This window comes from Falco peregrinus, chromosome 12, assembly GCF_023634155.1.
Source record: "Falco peregrinus isolate bFalPer1 chromosome 12, bFalPer1.pri, whole genome shotgun sequence".
Lineage (NCBI taxonomy): Eukaryota > Metazoa > Chordata > Aves > Falconiformes > Falconidae > Falco > Falco peregrinus.
This window is the reverse complement of record NC_073732.1, coordinates 27,772,817-27,798,055: the sequence shown is the minus strand read 5'-3', so window position 1 is coordinate 27,798,055 and position 25,239 is coordinate 27,772,817. Positions and strand designations below refer to the sequence as shown.

Below are 25,239 nucleotides of genomic sequence, written 5' to 3'. Positions count from 1 at the left end.
TTTAGACCTAGATGTTAAACGCTTGAAATGTTTATACTTCTGGTTATTATTTTTTGAAAGTTATGCTCTGCCCTGTCTTAGTGGTATATTCTGAATAATGGAAATACCTTATTTTTAGGTTGTACTTCTCACCTTCCCTATGGGGGAGAAATTTTCTTTTGACAGTTTTCTAGGTTTTGATGGATTTAACATCAGTAATCTGGTCATAAGAGTTAAGCGCTTTAACTAAGAATTAAGACTGAGTAATATATCTGCGCTGGTCTCTGCTGAATGGAGAGATCCACGTGGATCGTGGATGTGCAAATATTTCTGATGATGATCAATTTATTCAATCCAAAGTAGACCTTGACTGCTGATAATATATTTTTAATGACATTATGTATTGAAGTTATATTGGGTCAGCATCTGAAAACTGAAAACTATCAAAAAAGCGTGAAAGTGGCAATCCCCCATGTCTTGATGCTGTCACCATATGCAGCGTCCCTTTGCCGCCTGCTGCCAGAAATCATTGCTTATCTCAAGCTTATCAGTCTTGCACTGTAACTCAAAGTTGTAAGTGATTTGTAGTGGAATTCTGTGAAGCACTTGTGGCTCATGTGCATCGCGGGAGGGAAGATGCTGTGAATTTGTGGGGATGAGTTTTGTGCCAGAGGTCCCTTGCCTGAGTTGGCGCAGGAGTTCTGGGTTACTGGCACAGGTATGGTGCACCGGCTGGGTGCGTTTATCTTGAGATATTTATCTCGAGAGATGTGGTGAGCAGCAGTGGTTTGGATCGGCGATGTTGCAGCCCTGGGTCCCGTTCTCAGCTTCATGCTGACCTCCGCTAACCCTTCCGTGAGAGGGTTTGTTAAAGGGTTGTCAGGGCGTCTGTGACTCCTCCTAAAACGAGCCTCTGGGGCATTTGTGCGCTGCCAGGTGTGCCGAGGCGCCTGGGGAAGCAAACCAGCCCGCAGCAGAGAGCCCTGAACCCGCCGGTGAGCAGGAGACATGCCGCCGGGTGCAGCGAGCGGGAGCCTCACCCCTCCTTGCTGGAGGGCTCAGCCAGCTCTTTGGGGTATTGGTGAGGCTGGAGGAATTTTTGCCATGAACAGTTCCGTTACAACAGATGTTATTTGCTTGCTCTCCCTTCCTCTTCTGTACTGCAAGTTTCAGTACAGAAAACCCCCACGCTTGTGTAACTGGTAATTATATTAGCAAATGGAAAAGATTCCCAATTATTATAGGATTTTTCTTTTTTTTTTTTTTTTTTAGAAGGCAAAGCACTCGAATGAGAAACTTCAGAAACAGCTGAAGAGGAGCAGGAACAAATCCTCATGCTGACTGTTTTTTCAGTATCAAACCATTTTTATCAACTGTTTTTATCCAACCTGTGCAAAACATTTGTAGAGAACTCTGTATATTTTTTCTGCAATTTAATGAGAATTTGATGGAATTAAGTTAAAATAATATTCTACATAAATGGATTTTCTCACAAGTCCAAATAACCTGAATAGGAGACTAATCATTGCCTTTCATTAGTGCTCCCCCCATTTAGATATTTATTTGGTTGGTTATGTTTAGGGCAAGCACATAGAGCTTTGTAGTCTTTGCTTTTAGAGAAGTAGTAACATCAGATTTTCAAAACGCTACTCAAAAATATCGCACAAAATCTTATCAAGGATCTGTTAAACCTTTTTGTCTTCTTTTTTCTGTTTAACAGAGAAAGAAATATAAGGGCCTGTAGGGAGGGTTGTGCATCAGAAGCACGAGGAAGCGCGTATCCATAGTTTCTGCATAACTGTTAAGTAGTATGGTTTCAGGGTGACCATATCTTGAACCTTTATTAGGAAAAGTGAGTTAATAAAATCGGTGAAAGACAGGGATGTAAATAATAGTAACAAGTAAAAGTCTTCATGCACATATGAAAATCTAGGATGAATGTTGGATTGTTTGCGCTGCATGCAAGAGGTCCCCACGATGTTGTTTCTTTGGCATCAAGGTACCTTCTTGGTGGGTGACGAGGAGAAGACGGTGCCTTTACTGCTTCCGACTGGCATGTGGAAGGAGCAGAAAGCTGGGAGGAGCAGCAGCAATTCTTTGATGGGAAGTAGAGCCCAAAGAAGCAATGCAGAAATTGCATTGCAGTTTGTCTTGAATATAGTGTATTGCTGATAAAGGGTGTTTAATCACAGTGCATACAATATTTTTAACAATGTATATTACCTTTCAGTGATTTTTCAAATTCTGTCCAAGTGTCTTCTAAACAATTCTGAAAATTTTACTCCAGTCGTGAGTGGGTGGTAGCTAACTTGGATAAATGATCCTTCCAGTTCTGTGATCGCATAGCCTGCTAATAAAAGCATTCTATAGGGGAATACTTCTCTTTTGGTTACAAAAGCATGCTATGTTCACATATGGGTAATACGTATGAAAATACTTTTTATTTTCTTTAATCAGTATGGGAATAGAAGTTTCATGAACATATGGCCTATTTTTAGCATAGCAGTTTTCACACATGATACCAGTGATATTTATTTCTGCCAGGAGAAATAAAGCGTTTAGTTTTATATGCAACATCATGCTTGCTTTTTCCTGGTCTGCCTTTAATCTAGTACTGTGTTTATGTAATGCAATAGAAATGTTGCTAACATGATTATACTTTTATGTCTTATTAGCTCAAATACTGAGTACAATAAAATGGAAAACTGTTTAAATTTTATATTTAAGTGCTTGAGATAAGAGTTCTTGTAAATGAAATGTGATTACATTTCTGTAATAGATCTTCTCTGTCTGTTAGTACTTTGTTTAGCTATGTAAATCTATTGGGATTGCTGTTTCTAAGTTCGAATTTTTTTTTATTTTTATTTTTTTAGAAATAGGCATGTAACATACTCACTGTTACACACAATAAACAATGAACAGAAATCTCTTGAAGACTCAGTGTTTCCTGTCTGAAAAAGAAAATCATTGCTAGATAGTTTTCTTTGTGGTAACCAATTTGAATTAAACATAATTCCCTAACATCACCTTGAATTTCCATCTGTGTAACCCTGATGTTCTTAAGCGTTTTGCATTTACCTAATGCTCTGGGCTATTTTCACTTAGCATGTATGGAAAACTGTGACTATCTTAAAACTGTAGATGATATGAATAACAATTGTTTGCTGATCTTACCCTGTATCTCCCTGGATAACCTGCAGTCTGCAAAGGCTGAGTAAGTGGCAGATAGCTTTTGTCATCTCTTATCCGGGCTGTACACTTGTAAGGAAGAGCAGGGATAATCGCCTAAATCTAATTAGGGGTTAAAAGAGGCCATGACTGTGATGTGGCAGTGAGACACCTTACTGTATCAATCCTGTTTGCATTAGAAAAATAAGGTTGTCATATTGATTATTCAAATTGGCTTATATTGGCCATGGCTCAATGGCTTGTATCGCAGCTGAAGCACTTGAAGGTCCCAGCTTTTCAGAGAAGACCTTTGCTTATAGCATATATTATGTGGTGTCTTGTTTGCTAATTTAAGGGTTTTAAAACTAAGACTGAGAGAGTTTTATTGTGAGAATTAAGGGTTTAAGTGACCACCAGAAAATGAAGTTGAGCTTTCATGTGCAATATTTGTGATTGCTGAAAGCTATTAAATGAAGGCCAATAAAACTGCTTTAGATCTTTTATGGAAAACTTAGTATTGGAGTTAACAGATCTTGCAGTATTATGTTTGTGCACTAATTGATGTTTAGTTCAAAGTCAAATGGAGCTAAAAAGAGGTAAAGTAATTGCATTCAGATCAATTCCACGTTCAAGAGATAGTGAATTCCCTTGGCTATGACTTTGGGGTCTATATTTTAATTAAAAAAAAAAAAATCTACCTGGTGCTGGGCTATTATAGTATTCTCAGATATTTCTCAGCACTTGGCTTTTTGTCATTTAACAATCACATCTGCTGACATCCTGCAAGTGTATAGATGCTCTACAGAGTGCTAATTTCAGCCTTCCTTGTTGCTATAGTCATGATGAATGATGTTAAGTGCCATATAGAGAATGGGCAAAAGGAAAACCTTCAAGAGGACCAACTTTTTTTTTTTTTGGGGGGGGGGGGGGAGGGGTGTGCTTTTGTGATGCACCAAGGATTATGTGCTAGGCTATGTCGTATGTACGAAGACTGGACATTTTACAGATATTTTTTCCATTGGTTTGTGCAACTTCTGTCATTACAGATGTACAAGAAAGGGAGTCCACCTTAAATCCCAAATATCAGGCAGACTTCAAATTTTTCTTCATGGTTGAAACGATTTCACACATCTTATATACAGTTTGAACATTTTTGTTTACCATAGGTGTTGGTTATGCTGTGTTTCTTTCTACTGTTGGGCAAAAAAATATGCATAGCTAACTAAACTATGTTCCCCTCTGTTGCATGTAGGCACAAGGCTGATTCTTCCAGTTGTTTCCGTTATCAGCCGTTTGTACTGGTGCAAGTGTCAGCCATCCAAATGCGGACCTTGCAGGCTGACCTTGATGACTGAAAGCCACAATGACTGGAGGAAGGATATAGACTTATATATGTTATATGTTGTTTGCTTATGTTAGAACAGCATCCTGACCTGTTTTGAATGATTGGAAATTATTATGCACAAATGTTCTCGTAACTTTCCAATATCTTGCTCTACCAGAAAGTTAAGTAGGTGGCTTATCCTACCGTGCCATTGTGTAAAAGGCCACTCGGCCCTGACCATTGTTACATGAATGTGTTTGATTGCTTGGAACTGTTCCAGTTCCAGTTTCTGGGGACACTGGTTTCTGGCACTTCTTTGCAAGACATAGTAATTTTGTATATTGCGATTATAACTTTCAGCCAAAACTGAAAAATCTGGGAAAAGAGCCAATATACTAGATTATTTTTTTTCCCCCAGCAATATCAATGTGCTATTTCTGTAGATGAGTCCATCGGTCTGCGCAGTTATTCTGTATTCTGAATTTGTTATATTCTTTTTTTTCTTAAGCCTGACTTTAATCTCTTTCAGAGCACTGATACTCCAATGTTCTCTACCCAGGCCATCTAATAGTGGTTAGCAAAGTGTTCATGTTACTCCATTTAACATCAGTAAGACTGTCTGGAATACATTTCTTAATAGAGTGAAAGAAGACAAATATGAAGGGTTTTATAATAAAATAGAGAAAAATCCTTAGTTCTGATAGCATCATGGAGACGCAAAGTCTTCTGTTCACAAAGGGGTTGCTCGCTTTAGTGCCGGCTCCTCCTTTGAATGAATATAAAAGCTTGATTCATACACGAGGGCGGCTAACTCTTGAGGTTGCCACCCCGAGCTGTCTGCCTTACTTTGCTGTAAAAATTAACATTTTAATGGAAACCAGCACCGCTTTTGGCTTGTTGTAGAGCATCAGTCTGTAATGGTTCAGGAAGTCCTGCGTGAGCAGCCAGGTAGGCGAGTGCTGGAGGCCATGTGTGATCAGATAAAATCATTTCCATCGCAGAGTTTGGTGTCTCCTCGATACAAAGTCTGCTGAGGGAGGTCTGTGTAGGTTCAGCATGTCTCCTGTCCTAAACGGTGTGAGCTGAGGTGAATGGAAGTGGGTACAGCTGAGAATACAGAGATTAGGGTAACTTGTATGGACTAATGGGCATCTAGCTCCAAGTTATTTCCCCAGAGAAGGCGACAGAACAGTGCTTGCTCAGTTGTCAGCCCGATATCCGCATTTGCAGGTGTTCCTGTACGGTCTGTGAATCCTCTAGAAATTGCTGCTGTTGGAGGCTCTAGCAGCTTATTTGTTTGGAATTTGTTTTTATAGGATGTTTTGCTTTGCCTCCAATATTTGCAGGTACAATAGGAAGTGCTGGTTTTAATCTTCAAGCTCCAAATAGCTTAAGATCCAAGTTTCCTTGGAGCCTGCCATGTTTATGGTACTTAATTTTTTCAGGAATTCCTTGGCTTTATATTAGAAAAATAACCTTTGAGGGAAATCTTGGCTTTAGAACGAGACATGTTTTATATTTTTGTCTTTTTCTTCTAATTTTGGTCCATTTGGTGGTAAATCAGTGGTGTGCAATACTAATTATTTTAATTTCATTGAAGGAATGCCAAAATACAAAACGCCTAGCAAGATTTCTGGTCTAGACTTTGGCCGGCCACTTCTCAACAGTTTGCTCCATCTTGCAAAGCCAGTACTGGTGTCTGTTTTCACCGGAGACTTTCTCCGTGAAGTGCTGGGAATGCTAAATGCCAAATAAAATAGATGATGTTAGTCTTACGTGGTAGTAAAAGGTTAAAAGCGTATTAATGAAAGCAAGCATTTTGTACAGTTAAATGAATAAGGCCAATGTGATGTGGTAAGAAGAGCAGGCTTAACAATTAAGGAACACGTGAAGCCTTCAGGTGGTTTCGGTGCAACTCAACCAGCATGAAGTGTTTAGTCATCATTACTTGATGTTGGGGGCTTTTTGGTTTCTTTTTTTTTTCCCCAGGATGTAAAATTTTCTACAAAAATTTTAAGCTGTGATTTACTGGAACTTAAGGATCTTTTCTTGTTTACTTGAACTCACCGTAATGCCTCGGACGTCAGATTCTAGACGCTATCTGTGCTTTCGGCACGGGCATAGCGTTGTCTTGAATACATCTATTGCTTCTGAAACTTCTCCCTGAGAAGCAGATATGTAATGAGCACAAGACCAAAAGCAATTTTAGCATTCATTAATTGTTCTCAAATAATAACAGACTTGTAAATTATATAGTCAGAGGCTATTACAAATGCTGGGGAAAGAAATAACAAATAAGCAAGATACAGACCTATTAGTGTTAGTTGTCTAGTGCGGCTGTTGAATTAGCGGAGAGTTAATTGCGCTTGGTATCAAGAGAACTATTAGCCTTGTCAGATAATTTAAAGAAATGAGCCTGTTCGCTACAATCTTGATGTAGCTGTGTTAGGTACAAATCCACTGTGACTAGGTCCAGGTGTGACAGGGTTTTTTTGACAACTGAAGCTCTTTATGCTGGAATACCAAGATGTTATCAAGGTAGGCTTCAAGTTCTGATCTTTGCTATTACACGTATTTAAAAGTGCGTTGACAAAGTCTGGGGTGATTTGGTAGTGTGCAGGTGCCCAGCACTGCTCTGGGCTTAGTGCTGTAAAGGCAAAGTTGCTGAAGTGGTGACTGCTGTCAGTGGTCTCTGTCAGCTGCCTCCTCTTCCAAATCTCCTCCATGAGCTTCATTAGCTGGTTTTGGTTTGCTTTGGTTTTTTCCAAGCTTTCCATTAATTTTAAAGCGCTTTCAGGTTATTTTTGTCGCTGCCTGTTAGGCTTGGTTTTGGTCAGCTGTGTTTGAGAGTTGCAATCATTTTTATTTTTCTCTATTTTGAGGAGCTATTATTTATTTCCCTGTGTTTGTGGCCAAGGAACTAAATTCCTATCAAGCTTGAAGAACTTAGGCTCTACCTTTTTTAATTTTTACAGATTTGTCTTGCAACACAGCCCAACATGGAAGTTGTTAGAAGGTACAGCGTTCCTCCTTATTGAAAGTCAGACTTGAAAGAAACCCTTTTCATATTAAATATGTTTTCAAAATTCATCTAGGCATTAACAGAACAACCTTTTAGAAGAATTTGTGAGTCTTCTGCACAAAATAAAAGGGTCTTTGTGGTGCTCTTGGTAACTTACCAGCCTCAAATTATTGAAAAGCATCTACAAAATTCTGGAGTCAGGTGGGACAAGATGCATCTGAACGCTGGGGAGGTAGTGCCGGGGTTGTGACTTGTGCCATCCCAAAATATTTACAGTGTGTTTATTTGAGCTGAAAATAGCTGCGGTACCGTAGTGATGGTAAATCCTCCAGATGTATTAATAAGGTGTTTTGTTGAGGTTCATTCAGGTTATTCATGTAATAACAGGGGCTTGTGCCTCATGTCAGACTTGTGTTGCAGAATCTTCTGAGCTGCTCCTACATCACAGCGTGTGGTCGGGCTGCTGGGAATGGCTGTCTTACAGAAACCTGGGGCTTTCAAAGGCTTTCTTTGGGGCTACGTGGAGTTGTAATAAAACAAACTGTTTAATTGTGAAATACAGCCTGAAACTAAAGTCTCTTAAGACCAGAAATGCTACAAGCTGTGTCAGCTGAAGTAGTTGAGGAGATAGAATCTAAATATTCCGAGATCAGGTGGATCTGCTTTTTTCAGAAGGAAAATTTTTTACCTTGTGTAGGAGTGAAAAGATAAGGCTATCTATCTATATCTGTATCCTATCTGACATTTAAACACATTTTAAACATTTAGAGTATATTCTGAATGTGCCCCTGCATTCCTTTGGGAGATAAATGCAGGCCAGATGAAAGAACGTAGAGGAATTAAACTAAAGTGACAAAATCAAACTGCAGGGACACTAAGAGGAACAGCGCAAAAGCATTTACAAATTGGATTTTTATACCTCCCAACAGTGATGCCTAAAAAAGTGCGAGGGTTCAGTGTGCTAAAATTGGATCAAATGCAGTCGAAGCAGCGGAGTTTCAGTAAAGTGGCACTTTGTGGGTCTCAGCTGAACTTGACCACGGTTGCTGAAGTGCTGCACACATCTTCAGGAATAATGGGAATGTGAAACTACTTTTTCTTAGTCTTTGGCCTTAAAATGTGTGTGTCCTGGAGCTGTTGGGTCATCCCGGGCTTTCATCTGCACTGTGCAAATTGATCAGACGTGAATGCTAGAAACAAATACCTACCTTTACTGAAGGTAGTAGGTACATTACTCTGCTGCTTATCTTTGCTTTTTGTTCCAAATGCCTGCTTTATGGAATGGAAGGTGGGGTTTGGTTTGCTTTGTTTTTTGTTTTGTGGTTGGCTTGTTGTTTTTAAATCAATTGTTTATTTTTAAGCAGCACCAGTTGTTGTGCTGCTGCTGGCTAGAGAGGAAGGAAACTCATCCCAAATTTCTATGGCAGGCTCCTGTTTTTTTGGGACTCTCTTAGTCTTGCCTAAAGCCACGACCTGCTATTTGAAATCCATCTGTTCACTTTCTCTTAATTTGTGTTCTAAGTGCAACATCTTCTGCTCTAGCATGTGAACTTCCAATTCATTTTTATTTTATATTCTTTCTTTTTGGAAAGCACTGGCAGTAGGGCAGCAAAACTGACTGTGTTCTCATGCTGCGTAAATAGAGGCATATAGGTTTTGGGTTTGTTACAGGATATTTTTAATTATAAGAACACCTCTCTGTTTAGACCCTCTGAAGAAACTTGTGAAGCGCAAAGAACAAAATCAAAGCCTGTGAGTCTGCTGGTAACTTCTGGTGTTTAGATTTCCCATAAAAGAAACCCTGACTTGTAAAGCAGCATTTACACGAGGGGTATATGGAAAAAGTTGTCTGACTTGTCGTGATGGATTATAAAGCGATCACAAATCATCTTTGTAAGGTATGCAAATAGTGTAAGAAGTGACTGGCGAGATGGGTCCCTGAGTTTAAGGAGAATGATTTGTGCTGATTAAAAATAAAAAAAAGTATCTACAGATACGGTATTGGCAGTGAGCTCGTTGGCGTTGGGTATGGGCAACAGACCTGAGGCTGGATGAGCTTAACTCCGATAAGATATATTTAATATAGATATTAGCTGTGTTCTGTGAACTGAGATTTATGGGGATTTAAAGAAAGAAAGAGAAAAAAAACAAACCAGAGAAAAGATTTAGTGATTTGTTTCTAAAATTAGTAGAGTATTTAAGTTGTTGCTATAGAATATTCGATGATAGAATGTGTATCTGTACAGTACAACCTTAACATGCAAGTAGTATCTTACAATAGCAATTTTGAGCAATAAATGAAAGCATGAAGGTTTTTTTTCCCCACAGAGATTAGTAGATGGTTTGTGCCAGCAGATAGGTTTTAAACTTCATAAACTTCTACAAGATTATATCCTTTGGGAAGAATGCATAGCACAGAAACTTAAAAAAAAAAAAAACAAACCAACATGAAAAATCACAAATAATACAGACAAATCCTAGATTAACTTGTTTCATAGGCAGAGTGTTTGTAATTGGTAACTTTCTTTTTATTGAACATTTAATGGGGAACTGTTTATTGTTTCCCTAAGCACAATTTTCATGAGCATTTACTATTTTTTTTTTTACAGTTTATAATGAGTTTAGACAAAGATGGATCTGTTCAAATGCAATGTCATTTCAGCGTGGTGTAGTGAGCTGTGTGTTCTTGAAGTATTTACAAAACATGATTACAGAACTTGTTAAATGCGCATAGGTAGTTTAAAAAATACGAAAGAAGCTTGAGGTTTCCTTGTGTGGATTTTTTTTTTTTTTTTTTATCAACAGACTGAGGGCCTAAAGGAATAGAGGAAGTGAATGGACACCAATGTATCCAAATATCTCATTTTGCCTAAAAGCAAGTGCCGGCAGATAAATGCCCATAAAGGGATTTCTTTCTTAAGCCCCATGGATTTTTTTTGCAACTTTTTGTGTGAGTTAGAAATGAAAACCATTCATCTAGTGCCCCAAAGAACGGCCTTATTGAATGGAATAACAGTGTAATGTACCATTGAAGGCAGGATTGAAAGTGATTATCTTGTTAACTCTTGACAGTTACCGCCAGCTTGAAATAGAACTGGCAGGCTTGATTTGCAAATGAATTAGAGCTTTTTCATTTTGTGCCAGGATCATCTTTTTATATTCTGATATGACAGATGCTATGTTCCACGCTTTTGTTTCTCTTCAGTTTTATACTTGCAAATAAAAAACAAAAGATTATGATAGTAATTTTATTTGCATCTTTTCTCTAGGAGTTTATTCTTTGTCTAGAAGTTTTTAATCTTATATTTTTCAAAAATTTGTTTAAGAATAGTATTGTTCCTGCAGAATAAAATTTCATTAGGTTAAGTACAGTAGTAATTGGGTGAATGAGGAGGATTTAGAAGCTTTCAGAAAATGGAAAATTGATTGTACTCGAATTGTTTTAGTGCTTAGAACATTTACATTTTCTCACTGAATTACACTTAAATTTAATGTTCTTCAGTACTAAGAGTTGAGTGCAGCTGAGGAAAACCTAACCTTTTAAATATTTATCCTAACAGTATGCTAATAGAAATACATGTGTAATTAGTTTCAGACTTAATGCTGATAAACTGTGTTTATATTCTGCAGCCATCCAAACACAGATGGTAAGGTGTTAGGTATGATAATTATTGTGCACTCTTTATATGTTCCTCATTAACCTGTAACACTCTTTACTAGTCCGGAGAGTTTTTACTATAGTTATGCTTACCAACATTAAAACTTGTTCTGCTTTGTTTAATATGCAGTGCAGTGTTCTGTGCATTTACACTGCTGGGCTTTTTGCTACTTTTGTAATCTATTCTGTTCTTTGAGGCTAATTAGCAACACTTCCTACTACCACTAATGTCCATTACGGAAATGTTTTCATACACTTTCACCTACAGGATGTGTTTTAATTGAATCTCTACTAAATAATATTACAGAAAAGGTAAAACAGGCCAAAGTTGTCTAATTTATTTAAGACTGGTTGACAGAGATAGTGACATTCCAAAACCCGAAGCTTAATTGCTTATGTTTGCTGGGAATGTCAACGCTGATTAACAAGGTTCTACTCTTTGTGAAGGGAACCATGTGCACAGAGCAGGAAGACAAAAACCCACCCAGAACCCAGGGAAAAAGCCAACAGAACCTCACTCCACATACTCTGAGGACTCCAATGTTACGAGGTCCTTGGAGTTGCCGGGTTTATCCGAGAGATGGCTTGAACTAGCAACGAGGAGAAAGAAATCTGCTTTGATAATTTATGAGATTTCCATATCTGACCTGAAGTCTCGGTAAAACAGAATTGGGAGATTTTGGGGTAGTTATCTTGGCTATCATTTATCTGAGAAATACTTATGGAGGAAAAGGGATGATTATTTTTTTTTTTTTTTTTTGTAGGGTCTGTTTGAAAATATTGATTCTGTCAACATGGTATTTTTTTGCCCCTCTATTTAGTTTCAGTATTTATTTCAATTGCATAAAATCTTGCATTTTACTCTGTGAGGCAGGGTTATATGTATTTTTTTTTCTTCTCTTGAATATTTCATAAGGTCTATTGGGTACTGATTCTTCTTCTCTCTAGGATAACATATTATGGAAATTGTTTCACCTTGTGTCCTGTTTAAAGTCCCTGGTTTTAGCATGATTCAATTTAGTTTGCATTATACTCTACTGAGTTCTTCAGCAGTTCCAAGTTATTCCATATGTGTTTGTGTGGGGGGGTGACTTCTGCTTTTCTTCCTGCTTTTGATAAGTGACCTTCATATGATCTTCTTGAATCTTTGTTACATTTAAATTTATTAGGAATTGGCCAAACTTCTTACCATTTTTTCCCAAGTGAAATCAATTATTTGGATGACTGTAGTGAGCGAGCCACTGAGCATACCACCACCAGCTTTTGGAGTCTTTGTACTTCAGGATCAGTTCCAGATCGTTTGAGTCTGATACGAAGTAAGAGCAAACGAACATTCCACCCTTTCAAAAATGTCATGGATGCTTTTTCTAGCAGAGGGTAAGATTCTTTAACCATTTGCTCTTTTTCGTGAGAGTTTGTTCTGCACAAAAGATTGGAAAGAGCAGCAGAAATTTACTAGTTCAGCTATATCTCATCTTGTTGAGCTCTTATGTGAGAAAGAAAATTCTCAACCTAATGTATTATGTTGGTTTTCTGGATGCTTAGTGCTATTGGAGTAACAGCCAGATGCCTGTCCTGTGTTTCTTCTCACCGGTACCCTCTCCGATGTTGGCACTGCATACCTAAATTATTTTCACTATTTTATTTTGTAGTCATTTTATTGTTTGCTTTGATCTCCAATAATGGAAGAAAACAGGGGTTTTAGGTACAAGGAGCCACAACTCTTAAAGCCATTACAACTGTCAAGGGATTCACGTGGTATTGAGAGTCTGTGTAACTTACCTAAGTAGTAGGTTGCAGAGATTTTGATTTTTGCTGTTGGTAATATCGTTTGCATACGTTATTTGGTTACTTTGGTTACATTTTTGTGTAAGAGAGGCAGGAGGAAATACCTTTCTTTTATGGATTTCTTCTCTTGCCTTTTGCATACTCCCTTTGATGTAACTTCCACTTACGGCAACAAAAATATAGCCCTGCTTTTCAGGTTTTTCTTCATAACCCTGAGGAGGTTGAAGTGGGTAGTGTTGAAAAGCAACGTGTTTGTTGTAGTTCTGTTTCTGCACGTTACGTGGTCATTGCCAGCAGTTCTGCCAGACCGTCGGGTGGCATTGGACCAGCTTGGCGTTGAAAGTCAGTAGGGGTGAGTTTACCTGTTCACCCAGGCGAATCGGCACCGTCCTCCAAAAGATAGTGTCAGAGGAGAGGACAGGCACAGGGCTTAGATTTTTGTGTGATCTTCGCTGCGTCTTTCAAAGCCTACTGAAATAAGCGTCCGTGGTCTGAAATCGGATTTGGAAACATTAGCCTATAATTTCACAGACAGCACGGTAATACAAAACCTATATAACTGAGTGGAATACGATGGGGGTACCCATTTTGAAAAACTGCGCCCAGGGCTCTATAACTCTGAAGCTGAAGGTCAAGCTGGCTCAGGGAAGAACTTCAAGCATGTTGTCCCTTCTGAGCAGTCGCGGTGCAGACACCATAATCGGGTGCTTTTGCTCTAGTTGTTGCCAATAGGGAGAAAGTACTTTTTTCTGTAGCAGGCTTTTATTTTGCTGGAATTGAACAAAGGCATGATCTGGCCATGACTCTTTTACTCCTGATGTCTGGCATGTTCTCTGAGCTTAAGATTACTTAGGGAAGTTATTCCAGAATACAGCGTGGTTTAAATGTTTGCGTAAATGCGTCACTAAACAGTGATAAGGTCACAAGTACATCGTTCAGGCTACCCAGCCAGTTGTGATTAAACTGTGTGTAAGTACACATGATGCTGTATTCCAAAATGTGCATGCACGATAAAAATTAGAAAAAAAGTTAAAAACCTCAGGGGGAAAAAACTATTCTTTATTTTCCTCCTCCTCTAAAATTGGCTGCCTGGAACACCTTCAATCTGATTGTACAGACTTTTGAGGCCGACGAAAGTAAATCCAGCAAAAATTGAATACATAAAATAAGAATATATAAAAGTGGGGGAGCAGTTCTCCATCTTAGAGATGTCCCAGGGCTGAATTAAATAGTGTGTAATGATGTGGAAAGCTAATTTTGTCTTCCCAGGAATACACAGAGCCCAGCTCTAGTCTTGGAAATTATGAGATATTGGCCTTTAAACTCACCATTGGGAGAGCTGATCTTGCCACAGGTTGGCAGAGTTTTGGATGGGTGATTTCCACATTCTGAGGGAGAGAGGAAATTGTTACCAGCTGTTGGTGGTGGTGTTTTCTGGGATTTGGAGTATTAATGCTGCTAGATTGAGCAGTTGTGGCAAGTGTAATAAATTCCATATCCAAATCTGATTTAGATTTGTTTGATTATCTATTTTTACAGTGCCTACTGACAAGCAAAGCATCTCTTAGCAGAGCACTTTTGAGAAGACTATGAGTGTCAGAAGCAGAAAATGATGTGGCAAAGGCCTCGTGGAATTTGAGATGCCAATCTGCTAAAATAAAGATGATACACAGAAAGGAAGGTCTAGAGACAGCTGACTAGTCTACTTCTCCCATGGCTGTCACTGCCACTGTAGTTGTATTCGGTAGGACTGCTTGTCACTTTGACTGTGTTGGGTCAGCATAGATTCCTCACACTGAAGAAGCTGAAGGCAGGAGAGGCAGTGGCCTCACATCTTCTTTTCCATAGCCCTTGGTATAATTCCTAATATCTAAGGCATGTTTTTGTTCATTTCTGTTTTCTCTTCTATCTACCTTCAACACAGAGCTTAGGGAGGTGGGAGAAAGGACCAGACCACCACTCCGGCTTGGTTTTGCGTAGTATTTATGCTTATTTAGATTATTGTTATATTATGTTTAGCCCATTTTCTGTTTCTTGTATTGGTGAGTGTTTACTATATAGCAACTGCTGAAGTTTATAGAGAGCTCTGAAGCCTTCTGAAGAGGTTCGGCTGTTCATTTTGAGGCAATGTGTCTAGAGTACGAGTTGGGGCTGATAACATGCAGAAGAAAGCAGGTGGGTGTGCTACTGGGAGGAAGGTCTGTGGGGAAGGCCATTAGATGACAGCAAGCAGCAGAAGCATCTTAATGTGAGGATAAAGAACAGAAACACATGAGGTTCTTTCAAGAACATCTTTCACTGTGAGGTTCTTCATCCAAGAGGAATTAATTGAAAATGATGTTTGACAGATTATTGAAAGGATTGTGAGATGTGATTGTTGAACGATCCAAGACAATTTTAAGAGTGAGAGCCCTCTATGAAAATGATCTGTAACCAGTTGGGATAATGCTGCCTGATCAACAATGCTGACACATTGGCATTCGTGGGGAGTGGAGGTAAAAAGCCTTCGCCCGGAGCGCTGCGTGTGACCTGGTTCCTGCACTTAATGTGGTGGGACTGCCACCCTTGCTAGCTACGAGGTGATTTATTCATTTGGCTTCTGAGGAGAAGAATGAGAGACACTGGGACTGTTCTGTCAGGGGCTGGAGCACTTGCCTGGTGAGGGGACCTGAGGGTTGGGGTGGTTCAGCCTGGAGAAGAGAAGGCTCTGAGGGCACCTGGCAGCAGCCACCCAGCCTGGGGAGGAGGGAGATCACCACGAGAAGGAGCCAGGCTCTTGGGACTGGTCTGTGGTGGGAAGGAAGGGGCAACCAGCACAGGCTGAAGGAAAAAAAAAAAAAAGAGACGTTTGGAGGAGGTGGAAGGGAAGGATGGTCCCAGTGCGGACACTGAATCCGTGAGATGGTTTGCCTGCGACAGCTGGGCTTTCAAGAGCAGCCTGGATGAAGCTGAGCAGCCTGGATGAAGCTGAGCAGGCATAGGACTGCATGCCTTCAGCCCGGGCTACCTGCGGGTGATCCACACTTACAGGTAATCCATCACATTATTCTACCGCCTGTGGATTCTAACCAAAAAAACTATGGCAAAGAAAACTTCTTAACTACAAATATAAGGGCAGCGTTGAGAAGGAGTTAATAAGAACTTGAGAGGAACCGAAGAATGTGGGCTGAAGTGGTTTGTTTTCATTTGGACTAAATTTTTTACAAATGTAGAATACTTCCAGTTTGATACTACTGATCTGAATAGCAGCATGAATCTGAATAGCTCTCAACTGTTTGTCATTTTTTAAGGAGGATAACAGACACCTACTAACAAGCTCAATTGCCTATTTTAGTGATAAGCAAAAATATCTCTGAGATTTCTTTGGTTTTAGGGAACCTGACAGTAATAAAATAAGCCCCTGGCATCCGTAGTGTGGTGTTAATGCTAGCTTCTTGAGGGTGCTTTGCTCCACAGGTCCGGGTCTAAATGTATCCAGTAATTTGTTTAGCTCTGTTGTGCAAAAACAAGTATTAGTTCTACAGTTCCCATGTGAAACTGCTATAAATGTATTAAGATTTCACAAATAATTTCCTTTTTATTTTATCATAGCTAAAGTTTGGATATTTTGAAGATACTGCATATTATTCAGCCACCTTGATTAATGGTTAGTTTTTTATGGGAACCTACATTTATGTACGTGAATATACGTCCAGGTTAAAATCAAGATTTCCAACAAGTGCTAGTGAATATTTTTAGTTTACTGGCAAAGGAACTTGCACTACTAAGTTAACGCTGCCTCAGTTAGTTACCGGCTACACTTGCTAAATTGAATTCCTGGCTTGTTGTTACAGGCCCCTTGTGACCACAGTTCAAATTTAGCTGCAATTTTTTCCCCTGGCATTACCAAAAGCTAACATTTGGATTAGCCAGAGTATTAAGCTTGCTGTGTTTAATGTATGATTTTAAAGTATGTGCACGTCAACTAGTATTTTACAGCACAAAGTCTTGCCTATAGTGGGGAAACACAATTCCAGAGCTTCTCTGATGGAAAAAAGAAAAACTCAAAAATAAAACCAAACTTGCCTAATGCATCAAAAAAACCAAGCGTGGCACCCTGGAGGCGTTCTGAAAGGCAAATATGTGTCTTGTTGGGAACTACGTGGTGTGGTGTAGAAACTGAGTAAAACGTTATTGTGAAATGATACATGATATCAGAATGATATAAAATTAATATAATTTTCTTATGGTGTTCCTATATAGGAGTATTATAATAGTGGATGTGCATAAAACTGCTCTTGTCTTTTATTTGTAGCGTTTAATGGTATTAATGGTTAAGGTATTCTGTAGGCATCCAGGGTTATGTACTAGACTGAGCTGTAGCAACAGGTCTGATTTTTGCATAACACAATATTTGAAGTATAGTATTAATGGGAGTCTTAGTTGTATAATTATTGTTTAACTAGAAAGATAAAATTATGCCATGGCTTTACTAGTTGTCACCACTGATTGATGCACGGCAGCCTCTGGCTGGGAAGAGGTTTTCATTGGAAGTGACAGGTGCCACAAGGTTTATTTAGGACAACCTCAACCTTGTCCTGGTTAGTTTGATAATGTTTGCCTTATGTATGTTCAACCACTCCATTTCCTGCGTTAGAGCCTTGTGTTACACCAATATTACTATCTGTGCTGCCTCAACTACAAATTGGATGAACAGCCAGTGACACTTTTTCAATATTATTACATTAAACCAAGTGGATTTTGATTGATAACCTAATATTCAACTAATGCAAAACATCAATCATGGCAAGTATATTAATTATTTAATATTGCGGTCTAATTCAGAAATCGATGTGCTGCATGAGGGGAAGGGAAACTCAGTGTTCCCAGAAGACTTAAAGACAGGGAATGATTAAAAAAAACCCAACCCAACAAACAACAAAACCCTGCTGTACTCTTGTGTGTTAGTTCGATACAAATCTTTATTCATTTGCCAATAATCTCTTCGCATTTTCCACTTCGGGACCTTTTTTATCAGTTTTGAGACCTATAATTGAATTAAGTCTGCTTTCAGCACAGGGCAGAAGGAGTTGCACAAATATTGATGAAGTCATGACAGGGACAGCGCGGGAGACAGAGCACTAACAGGGCAGGTTTTATGCCATTAGTCGGGAGCTCCTCGCAGCAGTGTCTTGCATCCAGCTTCCCAAGTAATTAAATTCTTCACGGCCATTTAGCACATCAAAAATAGACGTGGGAGATGATTTTTATTTCAATACTGAATGGATGTAAATGGTGAGTTCTCATTTCAAAATACAAAATAACAGCGTGAGGAAAGGGCATCTTTTTCTCTTGCTTCATTCATGGTACATTCAAATGGGACCCAAGTGTGTGGCAGAGCTTTTTTGAAATGCGTGTGAAGTTATAAATAAAAGCTTTCTGTAAAAAGTCTAAAATACAGTACAGCAAGGTGATACGGCGTGTGCTTGAACGTAGCCTCACTCGGCATCCAGTGAGATGCCATCCCTTTGGCCCTTTGTGTGTGTATCTCTGCCTCGCGCCTTTCGCAGCCTTACCAAGCACTGCAGGGAGCGCAACCCTCGGCTCGCACCGCTTGCTGTCTCAGAGGGATGCAGTGGGGTTTTTTGCTCCTGTGGCTTGGGACGGTTGAGTAATTTGTTGAAAAGTTAGTATTATACATCCATGCTACGCTAGATAGTTTGCTAAGTGATTACCTGACGTCCTTGCGGGTGGTTCAGTGCGGGTTTGCCGTGGGTACAGCCGCCGTCCTCAAGGCGCGGTTACACTGGGGGCAGTGGGAGCAGAGGCAGCCCCGGTGCATAGGGGCCTGGGAGTTGGGGATTTTTAAAATTTGTTTTCCCTTAGTTTTCTTTCAGGTTATCTTTTTATTTATTTATTTTTATATATATAGCAGGCTATGTTGAGGATTAATTCTCACTCTGAATTCTCCGTGCTTTTCTGTGTTTTTGCTTTGACGGTTTGGTCTGTTTTTCTGCAGCTGTCTTTGTGCAACATTACTTCTCATTTTTGTGTCTGTACATTTGTATTTTTTTCAGCTGTCAGGAATCAAATGCAAAGTTCTACTGCGGCTGCCACGACCTAGTTAGTTAATGTACAATTTGTTCAGCCCATCACCTTTGTAAACAGTCACAGAATTTTATTACTGAAGCAGTGGCAAAGCAGAACCATGAGCCACTGATTGTGGATGTGATAAATAACATTATGCGCCGTCTTGTTTTATTTCCAATATGAATAGTCGCTTAATTATTGTAAAAATGTTGTTTCTTTAAATGAGTGCCCTGTTGCATTGCTACCGTTTATTGCAATTTCAGGGCAGCTAAAATTTGAAGTTTTAAATAATTCTGTAGTTGTGCATTAGGATAATTGATACTTTTTAGGTATTGCAATGATTAAGATATTAAAAGTAAACATTTTACCTACTCGAGAAATTACATGGCTTTGACATTTCAGAGTTAAACATGAATCATTATAGACAAGGGTTTAGCAACTATTTAGAACTTTTGTTCCTCTGTTACAGGGACTCTGGAAACATCAAAGCTGGATTAGAACATCTGGTAAGTTTTAATTTTCTCTTGAACATTTGCATCATCTTTGATATCTGCATTCCAAATGAACACTTTTGAATGAGCTTTGAATACCTTGAATTGAGAAAGTCAACCATTTCCCAGAGGGTCAGCTTACTGTTATTATGTGAAGGCACTTACATTTTCATTTATCTTACCGTTTCAAGGGAATTTTAATTTTTTTAAATTACTTTTTTTGATGTAGAGATGAAATAAAATGGACTACAATCCTTGGATTGATGATTGCCTTAATTATAAACAAAAATTGTTTGGTGTTGGATTTTTGGCATATCCTGATCTGAAAACAACAAACTTGTGATTAAAAAAAAAAAAAAAAAGACACACACACAATCAAATATTGCATGCATAAATATGGTATGTATTAGTAATTTGAAGTCTGTGAAAGAAGTGCTCAGCTTTGTTTTTTCTCTTGTCTTTGCTTTATGAATAATGTATTGACTTAAATTCCATTCAGTGCTGCAGTATAAAATAATTATTGAGGGGCAAAATATTTTTGGTTTAAGTAAACATATTAAAACCGCAAGTGATGGCAAGACATACTTAGCATTAAAAACTAATCAGTTGATCAAAACTGGAAAAAGTACAATATTGTCACAAGTCTGAAGCTCGTTGAGCCTAGGATGTTAGTATCAGCAGTCATCAGAACATTAAGTAGTTCATCTAAACAGATTATTAAATCCCATTAAATCAAAATATTCACTATTAACAGCACGTATATCCCAGTACATCATGAGAAGTGTTTAGGTTCATGTTTAATTTTTCCATATAATACCTAAATAATATATACTGTTCTGTACCGCTAATAAAATAAAATCTTATCACAATGTATTGCAGGAGCATTTGAAAAAATTGCTTTTCTGTTGTTGCTTCCCATTTTGGGAATCGCTTGGGAAATATGATTTGTAGGAGCTTGTGTACCAATATCTTCTTGGAGTAACAGCGGGATGAAAAGGATGTATATTCTGGCATAGTTGTCAACAGTTTCCCCTTTATAATGGTGGCATATTAAATGTTCCATTGCAACTAGTATTTTGAATCTGTAAATGGAATAAATAGCTGAGTGTTATGAATAGTTCGTAGAGCAGTTTGAAAATTAATCTTGTTTGCGAGTTCCATTGGTACCTTGCATGCTAGTTGAATCTCTTAAATAAATTTTTAAAATGTTTCATTCCTCTGCTGGTGTCAGGTAGTTGTAATCTGATGGGTTCAGAGAATTTTTCTAATGCATTATAAAGATGCTGTAGTCTTGACAGATGACCATGACTGGTACTTTTTCTAAATTGGGAGTGCTGCAGGAGCTGGAGCTGCAGGTCTGATTTATGGTGTCACCTCCCAGCAGCAGGTGCAGAAGGAGGCGGCTCTTGGGGGTTTGAGTAGCCTGGGGAGGGGGTGGACCAGGAACAGAGTTCACTGGTGTTCAGGGTTTCTCTGGGATTTGGGGAAAAATGTACTGGGAAGGTGCTCAGCAGGGTAGTGACACCTTGACTTCTTACGGGGTAACTCACTAGATGTTCAAATAAGTTTTTGTCTTCATTACGTATGTTAGCTGCTCCGTCTTTATGCTGGAAACTGTTTTATATCTCAACGTTATGTCAGGCAAGTTCACAAAGACCTTTTGGACTCCCAATAAATTGTAGGGGCATTCCTCAGAAGCATTAAGCCACAGGAATGCTCTGAGTCTACTACTTCCAATTACTGCATCTCCAAATACTTGCTTGTAAGGAAGCTTTTTTCCCCTTAAGGAAAAAGACGAGTCTTTATATTGATTTGGCAATTTGTTATTTAATCCCTTCTGTATAAAAGAGTGTTTCACAATTTGTGATACCATCTTTATGGGGTCTGAATGTTCCCATTAGGTTTATCTGTGTTCGTATCCCATTCACTTGATTGCAGCCTGTTTTACTGCTTACCCTTGTTTAAGTAGCTTCTGCCGTCCTGGTATCTAGTGCCTACCTGCACACCGGAGCAAAATACAGTGGTAGAACAACTGCTGCTGCAAAAAAATACAGTAAATATTTTACAGATTGTTATTTGGAAATACCTCCAGTTTAAACCCAGATGCTTCTATAAACAAAAATATCTTCTTTGTAAACTGGAGAACTTGCCAGCAGGCCCACGCGCTGTTCCTGGGGGTGGGATGGAGCCGGCCCCCCAGAGGGAGCTGTGCTGGGCACTGCTGCTGGCGGGGGGTCCCCCAGCCTGTCTGGCCGACCGCACTGGGGGTCGCAGCTGCACTCCCCGTGGATGGCACCCACAGTGACAGCTGCTCAGAAGATTTTTTTTTTTTTTTCTTTCAGCTAGTTAAGAAAGGAAATTGCAAAGTTGTAAGTGTAGGGGAGTTAGTCTTGTATTCCAAAAATGTTTGTGGTTGTTTGCTAAATTGTACTTGGCTAATTCCTTTTCCAAGTAACATGCTTTAACAAACTGTAGAAACCTTGGAACAGATGAGTTATATATCTGCAACCCTCAATAGGTCCTGTTTTCTATTAATAGCCCTACTAAAAAAGAACCATGGAGCCATACTTGTGGTTTATTCATTAGAGATGCCTTATTTGTGTCTTTTGTATAACATTTCAAAGCAATAACCTGCTTGTCCTTGTGGTCAAGCAGCAGAGTCTGTCCATTTTAAATGATGAAGAGAACCTGTCATTAATAGCTTGTTGAGCCCATCAGCGGTTTGTAAGAATATCTTTATTGTCTGCCAAGAACGCAGGCGCTCCCCGCGCTGCGTGTTGGTCGATCGCCCTCAGCGGGGGCAGCCCGAGCTCCCGCGGCGCTGCCCATCGCAGTGCGTGTGCTGCTGGCGCTCCCTACTTCTGCGTGTGCAAAGTGCCACAGGTAGTGTGTGTCAAGGTCAGGGATTTGTAACTGATACTGGTTGACTCCATCTGGCAGCCCTTCGTAGTTTTGAAAGAGATCTCTGGTAGAAAAAATTGCATAGGTGATGAACCAACCCCCAAAAGAACCCCAAAACCCCAACCGCAAGAAGCCCCTCCTTTATCCAGAAAGTGTCAATACTTGCTTACTGGCTATCGCTATTTTTTTGCCTTGGAGCTCGATTTCAGCGGTCAGCCCCCCTGGTTTGCACTGGATCGGTTTCAGGCTTCTGGTGATTACAGCTCAGTGGTCCTAGTGTGGCCACCGGACAGCGGTGTCCAACAGAATTGTTGGCTTCCTAATGAGCTATAAAACCAAGCAGCCAATTATTTGTGTTCACAAACAATTAATTAACACTCTTAATATGAGTAATTATGTTTATCTTGCTATCCTGGCAAAATTCCACGCTGGTCAATTATATCCTGCAAGCTTGAATTCTCTCTTATTGAAGAAGTGTCAGGCTGAATGGATGATTGGGTTTTTTCCTGTTGAAATAGTATTTAATTGGAAACAAGATTTTTTTCACAAGTTGTGTGGGGTTTTTTGGCTTTTTTTTTTTTTTAATTTAAAAAGGCATTTCTTTCCACATGTCCTTCTGTAAGATGCTAATTATCAAAACCTGAAAAGAATTGTTTTAGGGCTGTGGTGTTTGTAATTTTCACCCCCATCTTCCACTCTTGGCTTCCACCCCAGCTGGGTGAGATGGCTGGGGAGGCCCCTCCGGAGAGGACGCTTGAGCCCGGGAGGTACGAGGCAGCGTTAGAGGAGCGCAGGAGCATGGCAACGGGGTGCAGCAGCAGCATTTCAGCACGGAGTTCACTCTTTCTCATCAGAAAAGAGGGTATTGGGTGAAGTCTCCCCGCTCTGGCACGAGAACAGGCACACGGGCGGGACACGTGCAGGCGATGCAAACGGGTTGTCCAAACTTTATAACTTTATTTTCTTCCCATTTGGGCAATGGGATTAGTATATCCCTCTGGTGGGGCAAGAATCTTTAGCCTGGAGCTTTCTGCTTCAGGAAGCAGCTGTGCAGAAAGTCTTCTAAAGATGGGAAATTATCATGAAAGAAAAATGTACAAGTGAAATCTTTTTTCTATCATCAAGTAGGTAATCAGATTAGTGGACGGGAAGCAGCGCTGCAAGGTGCTAGTGGCATCATCCTCGCAGATTTTTGTCTGTAGCTTGTGCTGTTGTGAGAAATGCTGATGCATCTATTTCCTTGCTAATTCCAGTTGTTCACAGCTCACTCTCGTTTAGTACATATGGATAGAGTTACTTTACACAGAAGGTAGTTCGCTTATATGTGCTCTTTTAAGTCATTGGCTTGCGATTTGTTCAGGTCAGCATTAAACTTGAATCTTCAACTTGAATCTTCTTGATACTTTGCTTTGTAAAAGGTAATAGATACATAGATGATTCCTTTTGGAGTGTTAAGTGCGAGAGCACAGCCACTGCTCATGCCTTCCTGGTAAGGTTATAATGATAACTAGCCTTTTGGAAGTTTAAAAAAAAATAATTAAGAATTTGTAGAAATAAGCAGGTCGGGGCCCTCTTACAAAAAAATGTTAAATATCGGTTACATAGACAAATTACTCTTTGTAACTGATTAACTGTGTAACTCACTACTTAGAATGTAAATATTTGTATTTATGTAGATACATAAATGCTGTTGGAATTTTTTTTTAATTTATTTTTGCGTTGAGCCCAAAGTTTTGTTGACTAGCATGAGGTTACAATTAAGAACATTGCATTCTCCAGAGATGCAAATACATAGCTGCAAATGAACATGGAGGACATGAAGGCAGCAGTAACATGTTCCTGTAAAATAAACATTAGTTGAGAAGGAAATAAAATTTTGTACACATTAAAAAAGAATTTAAATATCTTAAATGTCAATTTTATCTAACATATGGAATACAGGTGATAGTTTTCATCATGTTCTACCCTACTGTACTGAGAAATGCAGTCATTGGAGTTCATAAAATGGTGTATGTGCGTTGCACAATCGCGGAAAACTGTTACTCCAGATTAAAAATGCACCATACAGAGCAGAGAATTGGGCACGTTTAGTAAGCTTTACACATGGATGCTCACATCTTTAGAGTGTTCAGTATGTCTGATTGATCAAACTTATTTTAAAAGGTTCTTGTATGTTTATCTTTTTTCAAAGTAGATGGTGATAAATAATATCATTTACTGTCATTCGGTGGTAGTATTATAGTAACCTGCCCCCCCCCCCCCTCTAATTTTCATCACCTATTAATTAATAGGTGATAGTTTCACTTTAAGGTTGCTCCGTATTCCTATCGAAGTATTCTCAATGTAAATCCCCCAGACGAGTCTTCCTGCCAGGCCGTAGCTGTGCTGAGCACTGGCTGAGGGTTCCAGTTCAAGACGTCATCCCAGTGCGAGGCTACGAGGACGAAGGCAGGGGCGGAGGTCTCTTCCCCCTATGGCCAAAGTGATGTTTCGGTACGGGGACACACTTTAGGGGCTTCCACTTTGGTAGCCTGAAGAGCCACTGTGTCCCTAGCCCTCCCCTTGACAAAACCAAGGATGGCAGCAGTTTGGAGGGTGCTTTTTCGGGAGAGGTGCCAGGGCTGGCAATGTCCCCAGCTGACAGGGACCCCCATGTGGCACTGGCCTCGGTGGGTTCGGTGGCTGATGGCAGTGGCTTCTTGCTGCTGTGGGGGGTGCCAGGGACAGCATCTTAGACACTCACCCTCTTTTAGGCAGCAGCAGACTGTCTATCGGAAACCTTTCCAGGTACTTCAGAAGTCTTTGGATCAGGTTCATATTAGGTAATCGTGCAGCAGAA

General features: G+C 39.6%; 1 protein-coding gene across 1 annotated transcript in view; it reads left to right on the top strand.

Annotated features, from left to right (window-relative positions):
• Window positions 1-25,239, top strand: part of RSRC1 (arginine and serine rich coiled-coil 1) — a 167,609-nt gene that overhangs the window by 56,615 nt on the left and 85,755 nt on the right. The window contains exon 5 of the mRNA XM_055817206.1: window positions 19,478-19,514. Within this exon, the coding sequence (XP_055673181.1) occupies window positions 19,478-19,514 (37 nt within the window). The remainder of the gene's footprint in view (window positions 1-19,477; window positions 19,515-25,239) is intronic.